The sequence below is a fragment of the Chiloscyllium plagiosum genome, chromosome 4 (genome assembly GCF_004010195.1).
Source record: "Chiloscyllium plagiosum isolate BGI_BamShark_2017 chromosome 4, ASM401019v2, whole genome shotgun sequence".
Lineage (NCBI taxonomy): Eukaryota > Metazoa > Chordata > Chondrichthyes > Orectolobiformes > Hemiscylliidae > Chiloscyllium > Chiloscyllium plagiosum.
Genome location: NC_057713.1, coordinates 22,485,199 through 22,499,438, shown reverse-complemented (window position 1 = coordinate 22,499,438; position 14,240 = coordinate 22,485,199). Strand labels below are relative to the sequence as shown.

Sequence of the window (14,240 nt, the reverse complement as noted above, 5' to 3'; positions counted from 1 at the left end):
CATTTGTCCAGACCATTGCTATTTCATATGGATATATAAATCCAAAATTTAATTTTTCAGTCAGTTAGTCAAAAAATAGCCAGTTCAATTTCAATTCATTCTCCTGAACTGGAATGAGTTCAAATAGTTTGATCTCGACTGTATTGTTTTATTTACCCAGTTTAAGGGAATTAGACATTTAAATCCTGGGGGTAGATAAAGCTATCAACTGAGTCAAGCTATTATACTCAGACCAGTTCACCCATCAGCGGAAAAGACAACAGAGTTGTATTGAGCGAGCAGTCAGACTTGATGAGCCTCAAATGTTAGTTCTGTGGCACCTCTATTTCCAGACATAGATTTCACATAACAGTAATGAAACAATCAAATTAAATTAGCAAAATTGACTGAACAAGTAAAAGTACAATTGTTAACTGAACAACTGCTTCAATTGAAAATCCCTCCTTGTTTATTTGAAGCTCAAACTTCCTGTCCGTGTTTTTCTCCAGAGTAACTTGCAAACAACCAAAAAAGCAATACCTTTAAAGATGCAATAATACAAAAGTGATCATATTTTCATAAACATTGCAGCTATTAGACTAAACAAATCATTTTGATGGATTTGTGAACAAATGGACCATCCCATACTGGGCAATACTAAGAAGCATGTCAAGTTTGTTGATTTGTTCTGACTGAACTGATCTCTGCACACAGCAGCAGCTGCAAAATCAGATCAAATTCCTGCTGAAAGTTGAGAATGTGATCACGGATCAAAGGCAAGAGCAGACTCGGCTTTGTTACTCCTCATGATGAATTTGACACTGTCTACTGAGGCTCATGTGAGACATATGACGGCATGGATTTGACACCAGGGAATTAGAGACACACATACAACATACCCAATGCATCAATCAACACATTAAGAAGAGGAAGGCAGCAAATAAGAATAAAGGAAATTCAGCATGGACAACAAAAAATGAATTCAATAGAGTTGTTAATAAAATTTTGCCAATATTGAATCTTTTTGCTGTGAGTGAATTTGCTTCTTAAAACTTTCAGCCGATCATAATGAATTTTTTTAAAAGCTGTTTTTAATTGGCATGTTACATTTTACATTTCTAACAACTTACGTGTCTGTTTCATCCCATGCAATGCATGACTGGTTCGTGGTGCCCTGTTAAATAAAATGAAGTCTTTTTAAAATGGGGTTGAGTCTACCCAAGAAGATATACTGAAATGTAAACAATAAACCTTGCACAGGCCAAAGTTCCTGCCAATCCTTCATCAATTACTAATCCATCCCTTTCTCAATTCAGTTTACATGCCTTATGAGTCTAATTTTTTCAAATGTCCATTATAGGTAAAAAATACCTTTCTCAACAGGAAGGAAAATCAAAGGATAAGATTTGGAGGTCAGTCAACATGACCAGCTATCCAGGTTAGTATTTAAAAAGAGCTGCACAATCATGTGCATTGACTTTAGCACTCCCAAATCGCTCTGGGTGGATTCCCTGCCAGCAAAGACATTCCCAAAACTGGTCTGAAAAATCGAGGAAATTCAAAAAACATGGTTGCCTAGAACTGAGCCTGCTGGTAGGCAAAATCACGACGTTGATTTTCACAAGGGAAGCTGGATCCATGCCCCTCGGCATAATAGCTGGAGGTGACTCCATGGGGAACCCATTTAATGGCCATTGGGTCTTTATTGGAAATGGTACTTGAGGTTCCAACTTCGTTTTGCTTGTCACAGCTTGACTATTATATTGCTCCTTCTAGAATCATAGAATCATACGTGCAAAAGAGGCACTTTGGCTCATCAAGTCTGCACCAACAAAAATATACTGCTACCTACACTAGTCCCTGTTTCCAACACTAGTCCCATTGACCTATAATGTTACGACACTTCAAGTTCTTATCCAAGTATTTGTTAAAGGTTGTGATGTTACCTGTCTCGACTATCCTCTCAGACAGTACATTCCAGATGCCTCCACAACCCTATGGGTGAAAACACTTTTTTTCCAATCCCCTCTCAACCTCCTGCCTTTGCCTTAAGATTAGGCTCTTTGTCTCTTTTGCTAGGTCAAAATCCAGAAGCACACTTCACTGCAGCATTGTGGTTGTACATACACCACCTAGATTGCAGCAGTCTAAGAAAGCAGCTCATCATCATTTTCTCAAAGGCAATGAAGAATGCGGAGCAAATGCTGGCCCATCTAGTGAAGCCCACATCTCATGGACTAACCTGTATGTAAAACTCGTGGGAATGGTGGTCTATATCTATTCCCAGAGAAGTGTTTCTGGATTTTGCTGAGGACTTGCTAACAAGTTCCGATGATGGAAGGTTGAAGCTGGGATGGGCTGGACAGAAGGTAAGACCAGGCAGGATCCAACATAGCCTGGTTACCAGGCCACCACATTTTACTGCACTCCACCTCCATAACAGCCTCCAACACAGGAGTAAAATCCCAGTGGCTGTGGATCCTTAGGTGACCATTGCCATTTCATTGAATTACTGGTACCCACATCTCAATGAGAGTTAGCCCACCATGTATTTCCAGGTATAGTGAGGGGACCATTTTAGGAGGTGGTTAAGGGTCAACTACCGTGACCACTTGAATCACATGTAAACCATTTTAGGTAAAGATGGTCGACCTTCGTTCCCTAAGTAACACCATCAAACAGTCAAGTTTCTACAACAACCTGAAAACTTCATAATGACTTTTAGGGATTTATTTGTCCTGGATTTGTTTAATGGCTTTATTGTGAACTGAATTATAATTCACTAACGTCAAAGTGAAAAGAGTAATAAGGCACTGAAAATATGAAAATTGAAGAAAAAAAAACAAATCAGTCAAAAGGTTTTTTGCTTTAACAGCTCCTTCATGCATGATGTTATTGTTAATAGCCACTTCAGATAAATGAGCAGAATACGCAATGTGATTCCAGACTAAACTAATGCAGGTACCATAATCGCTACATTTACAGGGTGTAGAGTACATTTAATATTAAAATGAAACATTCAGAAAATAAATTGATGTCCAGTGGATTTCATTATACTATAATAATTGACAGGGTGTGGTGGGTGGGAACCTAATTAATGAATCACTATGTGACATCCTGGTGTCACATGCATAGTCCACCTCTGTGAGATACAGAAATATATGCATTTTGTTTCAATCTGCAGGAAGACTGGACAGGAATTAATAGAGTACTGTATTGAGTATTGCTGTTTCTTTAGCAAAACCAAAATAGCTTGGAACCCTTTCCACACAGGACCCAAGGTAAATGCCTACTTCAGTTGCTCGTAATTAACCAAGGGCTGTTTTTCAAAAACTATTTCCTTCGTAAACTATTATTTTTAAAGCTTGCATTCATTTTCAATTATGAATAAAGTTTGCACTTAGAGAACGATTCCTGATTCAAAGTGCTGTGGATAACAACAGTTTGTCGCTGAACGTGATCTGAAAACAAAACTTACATTATATAGATGAGAAAATTCAATTTCCAAAGGGCTGGCCAAAGTCTTTGGAGAAGGTTTCATAATGACAGAGAGTACCTTGGAATTCAACACTGTGGCATTCCTAAAATTGAAAGCAAAAGATCGACAATGTGTTAGTGATTTCAAATGTGAGGTATAGGATATTAAGTCAAAGCAAAAAAAGTAATTGGCTCTTACATTCCAAGATTGTGTTATTGGCAGCTTCTGTGACAGTTGCTGACTTAAAACAGTCCTTTTAATGGTTCGGGCTATCTCCCATAAACAGGGAAGAGAGTCTCATTGTGACTGACTGAGTGCCCCAATACATTTGTGTTATTTTCTGAAGGAACAAGGGGTTGGAGTTGAGGAGTTTCTTGGGAGGCGACAGGGCTTCCCACGCAATATTACAACCAGGAGGCAGCAATCAAAAAACCCAGCAGGTGAGAGGAGAAAACGCTGCCACCCTGCTGCTCTAATAAGAGTGAAGGACAGCAGCTCTGCCACCTCATAGAGTAATGCCCTCATAAGAAGTGGCTGCTGCTGAGACAGCAAGGGAATAATGAGGGCACGTCCATTTTGAGACGGCCTGGCAGAAGTGGCAAAAAATATCTTTTTTATTTGCTGGGACAAGCAGATTTTTTTTCATCCCTGAGCAAGTAGAAAGGCCTTGTCTGACAGATTTCTAATGAGTATTGGTTCGAAAGGTTGTGAGAGCGGACAGGAAAATGGCATTGAGGCAGAGATGAGATCAGCCATGATTAGTGCTGCAGGCTCAAGGAGCTGAATTGCCTACATCTGCTCTTAATTTTTATGTTCTTATATTGTCAATCAGAGGGGAATCCCAGTTCCTTGACCAATGAGGCCCTCTGGCTCTGAATGATACCTCCAGGTTGGTGTTTTTAGCTGCTGCTTATACATTCCCACATGATATATTGATTTTATGGTATTGAATAATCCAAAAACACCATTGATCACAGTCCACTATTATTTACAAACATCACATTTACAGACACGTCACTGTCTGGGTTAACATTAAGCTATTGAAATTTCTACCCTCAGGTCATATGCATGTTCGTTAAAGATATACTGACATACTGACATAACACAACACCAACTCGACTGCTTCCAATCCTGGGAAGCTGGGAAAATATTATCATGGCAATAATGTCTTTGAACTAGTAATCCAGAGACCTGGGTTAATAATCTGGGGTTATGGGCTAAAACGCCACCAAAACAGATGATGGAACTTAAAATTCAACTAATTAAGAACAATATGGGATATAAAGCTAGCCTCAGCCATTGTGACCATGATAACTACGATTAATTATTCAAAATAGTCAGGTGATATCCTTTAAAAATGGCCTAAGAATGTGGTCTGGCCTACTGTTCCTCCAGATACACTGTCATGTGTTTGCCCTCTGAAAAGACTGAGCAAGCCATTCAGCTCTAGGACAATTAGAGACAGACAATGCCTGATGAAGGAATAAAGAAAAAAAGTATCATAGTGGCTGTTCCTTTGCAGCCAATAAGTTTATAATTTGGCAGGGCACTGTTCTGCTACCAGCAAAATGCCAACAGCCCAAAATAAAAATCACAAGTGAAATTTATAAATTGGCTGGCTGTGTCTGGGAACTGGGCAGACAAGTCTGTGCCATCACTGACATTGGGAAGTTCAAATGTGATAGGACTGTGTTGGGCAGTCATCCCAATGAATCTCCCTGGAATTTTACCTGCTTCTTGCATCCTGGAGCCCAGCACAATTCAATCTAAAGGGCTCAACCAACCAATAGTAGAACAATTAGGTGACAGCTAGATTTGCTAATGCAGAGCAGTATCCTAGGACAGAGTATTTTCAGTCCCTAACATGACTCTCCAAATTAGAAACGTAAGCTACTCATATTTAAATTGATTGATTTTATGTGTATTGTCTGAAATGAGACTAACCTACTTTTGTAATAAATCTATGTACGAATTTCAATAACAACCACAAAAACAGTGTACGTTAGAGTTTACATTCTGTTTATTCACTATTGATCCTACATTCGTTCACATTCCGTCCCTTCACCTACTCTCCAATCGGACCTTAGTTCTGCCTAAATCACTAATCCCAGATCTGAGGTCCATAGTCTCTTCAGCTGCAGGAAAGTGTTAACCCTGCCTCAGTTCTAAATCTCTTAAATTTAATCACATTCCTATGTCCCTCTTATTCCTTTCCACGACTGGAAGCAAACTGCTTCTTTCTAACCTGTCCCATCCTTTCATGATTATCGTTGCTATTTCTTCAATGCTCAATCTGTACTATTCTGCTGAGAAGAATACATTATAATCAATCCTTCTTTCTATTTCATATCCCCTTGCACCAGATAGCATCCTCATGCACCTCCTTGTTCCCTTTTCATTCTTGTTCTTGAGATTAATGTTGAGAGAAGTCAACACATAAGCACCCAATCCTGCATGGGAGATTGCCACTTTGAATAAGAGATCCCCAGAGAAGATTCCAAATTGTTCCACTCTCTCTAAGTCAGAAGGGAGCTACTCAACGGAGCCAAATAATGTCATCCAATGTGTTCATTGTTAGTAGCACCTTATAAAAATATCTCAAGATGTAAGTTTAGACAGGCTCATTCAGACAACAAAATGGCTGGAGTCATTGGGCAAGATTTCCATTCCTGGACTTCTCACACCATTGGGATAAAATGTGAATCGGGAATCCACAAGTGCTGACTCAAAATGTAATTTTGGAGGAAGCAACTAATTGGGAAATCTGTTCAACTAAAGCTGGAAGATGAATAGAAGACTGTCCATCCAGCTGTCATAGCTGCTGGAGATAGACAATGCAGTAGAATTGTGGGAGACATGACAATATCTCCATTCCTGGTTGTCAGCAGTGAAAGGGAGATATATGAAGTGACAAAGGCAATAGGGCCTTTGGACATGAGGGGGCAAGTCCCACATACAAACCAGTAGATGTCAAGAGAGTAACTTCAAGAAGTCTCAAGGGCATTTTTAAAAATTCTGTGGTGAAATATGGGCATTGTTGACCTGATTGGGAACCGACTTTAAAATCTCGATTCTGATGGGATTACCTCATTATAGCTAATGTTTGAATTTGCACCTTCTGCAATGAATTCATTTTTCAAAAACATTCATTCATTGGGTGTGGTCACCATTTATTGCCCATCCCTTATTGCCCTTAACTGAGAGACTTGAAAGGTTATTTCAGAGGACAGGTAAGAACTACCCATACTGCTATGGGTCTGAAGTCACATATCAGTAAGACCAAGTCAAGGCAGAAGATTTCCTTCCTGAAATGACATTAGTAAACCAACTGGGTTATTATGACAATGGTTTCATAATCACCATTCGCCTTTTCATTCCAGATAATCACTGAATTCAAATTCTCTCATTTACCATGATTGATTCCAACCCAGGTCCCCAGAACATTATCTGGGTCTCTGCAATACTAGCCCAGCTACAATATCACTTCAGTATCTAGCTATGTATCACTGGTAAACCATCATTGTTCCACTGGGTCTTGTGGATCAATGGGTACTCTACATGCCCACTGAAAACCAGCAGATGTCAGGAGAGTAACCTCAAGAAGTCTCAAAGGCATTTTAAAAAAATTCTGTGGTGAAATATGGGCATTGTTGACCTGACGAGGAACCGACTTTAAAATCTCGACTCTGATGGGGGTTACCTCCTTCCCCACCCCCATCCATCCATTTTAAGATCCCATGACCTCCAGACGTGTCCCTGAGGAGTTTGAAATTTCAGCCCATTCAATGCAACAACACAAGAAAAGGCCCTTTGGCCCACTATGTCACTGCTGCTGCTTTTCCTCGTGTGAAAATTAGGATCACATCCTTGGAGAATATTCTTCAATAAGTCTCATGTTTATCACCCATTCTCTTAAAATATCTCTCCTGTTAAATGTTTACATAATTCTCTTGCATGTCCCAATCTCTGAACCCATGTTCAAGTCTCACCTGCTCCACGGAGTGTAATAACATCCCTCAGCAGGTTATTTGAAAATATTTATTATTAATTCCTTCAACGACAAGATAAACCATAAATTTTAACAATTGATTTAGTTTTTTTTTCATCTTCTCTTTCATTTCTTTCTTATCGTGTTAAAATGTTGCAACATGACATGGAAATAAGCCTGTCACAATGCCACACAATGCAACGGATGGCATTCAAAAGATTTCCATTGATTTCTAATTAACATATCCAATTACTATGGCAACCATCTAGGTTCATATCACCTGTTTTTGGGAGTTAACTGTAAGCATTACAGCATTTTCACAACACAGGTTTTGTTTTTAACAGTCAAATCATTAGCAGTTTGAAACAAAATGATGAAAGGTAATGAAAGGTGCTCACATTATTATGAAGGCACAGAAGTTAAAACTACTTCAGCAGACAAGAAGGTTGCATTTTGTGAATTATTTCTATTATCCACAGAAAATCGTCTTCTAATTTTGTGCATGCAAAGTAAAATAGAGTTTTATAATTTTGTATCGATCACGCAATATTAAATTTCTTCATTTAATTGTGTTTATTTTTGTTCTTTCATATTATCTTTCGACAATATATCAGCCACAAATAATGGTGGATCATTAGTTTTGGAAGAACATGTGCACCAATTCATTATTCTTATTTTCATACTTCCTGCTAAGTTGTGTTTTTTTCTTCTCCCCCCCAATCCACTTTTGTGCTATTGCATCTCTCCTGGCTGTCTGTGGAGGTGCAGTATCACATCACCATCATGTTGTGGAGAAGGCATTGTCAATCAAAAGCAGCAATCCACAATTTGCAACCAAGGGCAACCTTTCTGCAAATCAGTACTTCTGGAATTGAGTAAAGATGACGAACTGCAGCTGCTGCAGGGATTTTTGGGAGGACTGCTACTGGCCTTTCAACTGTTAACAATTTGAGTTCTGACTTATGTGGCTGTATCATTGTTCACTGTTACTGTTTTATTACTCTTTTGTTTGCTGTATTCAACAGGTAAAGTGTTTAAGTCCAAAGTCAATGTAAAGAAACTGGTTGTGATGACAGACGTTTAACATTAAGTCAGGAATAAGGGAGAATTCAGGTGGAATTTGTTTTTACAGGAAGAGTAATTGTGGATTTAACTACTAGTTAAGACAGTATGAATAGTTCCTGTTGTATGAGAACCTATAACCTCTACTCATCACGTTGGATGAGCTCTCTGTGCTATTGCTCACGAGAATGTGGATTTGCTGCCACCATCCACTTTCATAATAGATATCTACAGAACCTGTTTAGTATAGTTTGGTAGAAAGACGACTATTTGGCAGTCTAACTAGAAGATGATTCTGTCTGAAACAATATGTAGTTTATTGCATAATAGAAACTATATATCACTTACATTAATATGATAAACATTATTAGGGAGACTATGAAGAAGATCCAGGAAATAGGTCTTCTCCTTTCAGATTCTGTTCACCAACCCAGCCCGTACGACATCATTATTGTGGGTGATGCTTAAGGCATTCCCCAGCATAAACCCCTTCAGACCCTTGTAACCTGAGACAACATCCCCCCCACCCCCCGCCACCCCCCCCCCCCCAGCCCAAATGATGTAGCTTTACATTTTAAATATGAATACACTCAGTTTTGAAGAAAGGTGACTGGACTCAAAACATTAACTCTGCTTTCTCTCCGTAGATGCTGTCAAACTTGCTGAGTTCTCCCAGAAATTTCTGTTTTTGTTTCTGCTTCCAGCCTCTACAGCTGTTTAGGATTTTTAAAATCAGAGGTTAAAAGATTGGTTCGATAAAGTCCAGCCCTATATTTTTAGGTTCAGAGTTTTATTTCAGCTTTATTGATATTTCTCTCATATCACAAAACCCCAACCATATTGATTACTAGTTACCGATATATTCTCACCTAATTGCCCCGAATTAACACGCAAACATTACCTGGTCTTTTTGGTCTCAGATATCTCTGCCAAACCCTACAGGCAGCTGTTGTATAAGGTAATGGTTCTGATGGTTCTGAAAGAGTTAATGCTCATGTTACATTGATTCCATCCCCTCTATTGATGATATACATAGTCTGTGGGTGAAGTCGACTCCTGGTTTCAGAGGGAGCAGATGTATTTCTACCAGTCTCCTAAGCTCTAAATGAAGTTGAACTTATTGCTCGCATGCAATAAACCCCCTTATTATCAAAGAAGAGCATACCTTCTGCTTACTTTTTTAAAATCTTTATTTATATTCCACCACCAGGAAGAAAGGAAACACTAGAGTGGCCAGTGACAAGCAGTGCCCTTCTCAACAAAGGGCAATGCTGCATGATCAAAAAAGTGAAGGGGAGAGTAGAGACTAAACCAAAACTGAATTGGAGGGGGAAATAAAACACTCCACTCCCTGCGGTGCCAATCTCTCCCTGAACAGCTCGAGCGTGCTGGTAGACACCGCGTGCTACTCCTCCAGGGACACCCAGGCACGGACGTAACCACGGAAGAGGGTCAGGCAATTGGCCATAACAACCCCCTCCATGGCCCGTTGCCTGGACCTATTTATGGCCAGTTGGCCAGGCCCAGGAGCTGACCTACAAGTAGGTTTTGTGACCTACCTCCCCCACTCCACAGCGGGTTCCCAAAGATCAGGAGCATGGGACTGAAGTGCAGCCAAAAGCAGAGAAGAAGGTTTTTAAGAAAATCAAAAAGGGAGTGCAAACGCCCACACCCATAATATACATGGTCCATGGATTCCGTAGCACCATAGAACAAGTAGTTGGGCTGGGAGTCTATGAACCACTGCAATGAGGGAAAAGAGGTGGGCAGTGTGCAGCAGCAATCTGCACAGGGCCCGCCATTTTATATCCCTAAAAGGGGCAAAACTAAAACTCCGTGTGAGGCTTAGGTTGTGGGTACAGGTTCCCGCTGGAAGTATGAAACCTTGGAGACAATGTGAAATTCCGTCAGGGCAGGGGTAAGCACAGGCGGGATTCCACCACACACCTGAGCATCCTCCAACTGGTGCATGATGTCGGGTCTGATCACTGTCGGTTTAAGGCGTCGAATGGCAGTGGCCACAAACTGGACGTCTACTACTGCTTTGCTTGCTATATCCTGTGGCAGCATTCAACCCAGGCCCCCGCCACCAAGCACATCCATGAATCTGGTTACGCTCACTGCCACGGCTCTCCCCTCCAAACAACACCTTCTGCTTATTTGGCATATATTGGCATATCCTCAACCACTAATCATTAACCAGGCTCAAGGCAAAACAAAGACAACAGAAGATTGGTGGCAACAATTTACCACAAACAATGCACGTATTGGTCATGGTAGCATATCAAGAAGTACCAGAAGTAGTCATGTGAGAAAATGCCACAACAAAAACACGAACCTGAGAACAATTTAAAAGAGCAGATTTTGATCGGATTACACAAGTTGAAGAGGAACATTTCAATCCTTTGTCTTCTAAAAGGGAATTACAACTATTGATGACAGAGATAACATTAAGTAAACAGCAATCTTGGGAGGATAGTTCAGGTGGGAAACCTGGCTAACTTTAAAAGCCTAACTCTAACTGTAACTTGGATGAGCACTTGAGGTGTCAAAACTTTCAAGGCAATGGGCCTATGTTGGAAAGTAGGACTACCATAGAATTAGAGTTTTTTTTGTTGATGCAGACCTGATGGGCTGAAGGGCCTCTTCTGTACTATATAATTCAATGATCTTCTGATGCACACATCAGGATGCAGCAATGATACTGAAGAGGGCAACAGGCAGTTTCCAAAGTGGCACTGTTGTCAAACGGAACTTCTGATTCGATTGATGATCCTTGGAAATGCCCATTTCTGTTCAGTTACTGGCCCTTCATAAGGCAGATCTTCCCTAAAAGTACCAAACAAGGCTCTTGCTACCAGTTCAGACAGCAGATGAGATGCCTGTTGTCTCGATTAAATATCACTCAATGTTTCACCCTTGAGAAAAGCTCATCAACCTGAATTGTTCATCTGGTTTCTCTGAAGTCTTGCTGAGTGTTTCTGGTGTTTCTTTTTCATATTTCAAGCAACTGCATTCTTTTGCTTTTATATACTTGTTTTCCAGTTTATACATTGAAATGTTGCATTCTGTAACATAGAGAGGCTTTCATCCATCTTCTGATCAGCTTCCCTATGAGGATTACTCAGGCACACTAGGGGCATCTGTGGCATGGCCCATCTCCCTACCTCATGGCTGCCTGTGCAGTCAGTAATAATGTACTCAACAGCCATGATGACTATAGTGAATGCAGGTGTAATAGTCTTGCTCTCAGATTTGTTGATATCAGTATTCTTCAATTGTCCCTTTGTCCTTTCATGTGCTCCAGTCCAGCAACTCCCTATATAAATCCTTCTAACATGCCATTTGATCAATAAAAGAATGCACAGTCTCAAGCTGTGTATACTCAACAACTATTTCACTGCACAAGATCAGCTCTGCATACAAATGATTCAACAGAAATGATTAATGGAAAACCAAAACTAGGTGACCTTATAGGATGAATAACTTCACAATCTGTTACAAAATGCACAAAAGAAAATATGCTTTAAGTAATGACTCAAAGTGAGCATGTTGAATAATCTTTTCCACTAATTGTCTTTCCTTCACCACAAAATCCATCTCTTCTCAATTGTTTTCCTTGTTGTTGGTAGAATAGGACAATAAGGCTGCTTCTCCATGGTGACAGCCATGTAATAGATTAGGTACAACGTTCCTGCATCTCATATAAATAGAAGCAGTAATGACAGCCAGGATTCCTTTGGCATTATTACTGTTTTACTGAATATATCCATTACAGTAACCATATAAATTACAGTATTTGAAAGGCTTAAGGGAGGTCACGTCGAGGATAATTACTTGGAATAGGAACTTAACAAAACAAAGGATAATTATTGCAAAATTTCTCCATGCAATTTATTCTTTTTAAAAGTAATTCTCTAATTGCTCAACAAAATATTGAACAATATTGTGTGGTAATGATTGCAAGATCTCAGATCTCAATCCTAAACTACACTAAGATGGCTGATTTCAACAATGATAGGTGAAAAGTCAGCTTGCCCATAATCATCACCAGATGATCCCATTAAGAAGGTAGTCATGTTCAAGTTTCAAATGAGAGGACAGTTACAATTACTATGAAGATTCCACACTGAGATAGAACTGGAAACTTGCTAATTGTTGTGGTTTTAATTCTCAGTGACAATCAGTACCCTGAGCATGGACAGATATTTAGCTGACTGGCAGAAAACAAATAGTTTACATAAATGGGTCTTTTTTTAGATTGGCAGCACATCATAAGTGGCATGCTTTATTGCTGGGGCCTCAATGTTTTAAATCAGTGACTTAGTTAAGGGAGTCAAAGAGAGAGAAACCCGCAGATGGTTCCAAGATAGGCAAAAAGATATGTTGTGAAGAGGACATAATGATGTTGCAAACTGACATCAATAAATTGAGTGAATGGGCAGATGGAGTCTAATGTGAAAGGATGTGAAGTAATTACATGTGAATATGGAAATCAGCAGCAGTATATAGATGTGATCTCAGTAGTGTTCCATATAACTGAAACGTATTCTCCATTCTCTTGTATTCAGTTCGCCTTGCAATAAATGGGGTGCAAGGTAGCACAGTGGTTAGCACTGCTGCCTCACAATGCCAGAGACCCAGGTTCAATTCCTGCCTCAGGCAACTCTCTGTGTGGAGTTTGCACATTCTCCCTGTGTCTGCATGGGTCTCCTCTGGGTGCTCTGATTTCCTCCCACAATCCAAAAATGTGCAGGTTAGGTGAATTGGCCATGCTAAATTGCCCCTAGTGTTAGGGGAATGGGTCTGGGTGGGTTGCGCTTTGGCGGGTCGGTGTGGACTTGGGCCAAAGAGCTTGTTTCCACACTGTAATCTAATCTGAAGAAAAGATCATGCTCCATTGGCTTTTCTAATTATTTGCTGTTCTCGCATACTATTCTTTGTGATTCATGCATCAGCATTTCTGAGCTCTGCAAACACTCACCATATAGCAAATATACTTATTTTTGTTTTTCTGACCAAAATGTACAACTCCATATTTTCTCACATTATATTCCATTTGTTGCACCATTTGCCAGTCACTTAACCTATTAATATTCTTTCATAAGAGCCTTGTGTTCTCTTCTCAATTTATCTTCCTACTTATCTTCATGTTATCCACATGCCTTATCTTCTCAAAGATCTCCAAAATATTGGCCAAACATGATTTCTCATTCACAAAGTCTGCCCAATTACCCTAAACGTATCCAAGCTTAATGGCTTCCCACATTTTCATTATGGTAGCCGTTGAATAAACAACCCTGTGGTTTGATGTTTTCTAACCTAATGGGGCCATCCCTGAATGAAGGTTTTTTGGAAAATGAAAACGAATGATTCAATTATTTCCCTAGTCATTTTTTTTAAGACCCAAGGATGAAGTCAATCAGAACCTGTACACTGGTTAACCTGCATCGACAACGATTTAGGTAAAAACAATGACTGCAGAGGCTGGAAACCAGATTCTGGATCAGTGGTGCTGGAAGAGCACAGCAATTCAGGCAGCATCCGACGAGCAGCAAAATCGACGTTTCGGGCAAAAGCCCTTCATCAGGAATAAGAGTTTTTTTTCCTGATGAAGGGCTTTTGCCTGAAATGTCGATTTTGCTGCTCGTCGGATGCTGCCTGAATTGCTGTGCTCTTCCAGCACCACTGATCCAGAATCTGGTTTCCAGCATCTGCAGTCATTGTTTTTAC

At 39.9% G+C, this 14,240-nt stretch overlaps 1 protein-coding gene across 9 annotated transcripts in view; it reads right to left on the bottom strand.

Annotated features, from left to right (window-relative positions):
- Positions 1-14,240, bottom strand: part of adgrb1a (adhesion G protein-coupled receptor B1a) — a 585,075-nt gene that overhangs the window by 242,596 nt on the left and 328,239 nt on the right. For all 9 annotated transcript variants that reach the window (XM_043687845.1, XM_043687847.1, XM_043687850.1 and 6 more), the window contains 2 exons: positions 3,458-3,560; positions 1,110-1,153 (listed from right to left, as the gene is read on the bottom strand). In XM_043687845.1, coding sequence (XP_043543780.1) covers positions 1,110-1,153; positions 3,458-3,560 — 147 coding nt within the window. The remainder of the gene's footprint in view (positions 1-1,109; positions 1,154-3,457; positions 3,561-14,240) is intronic.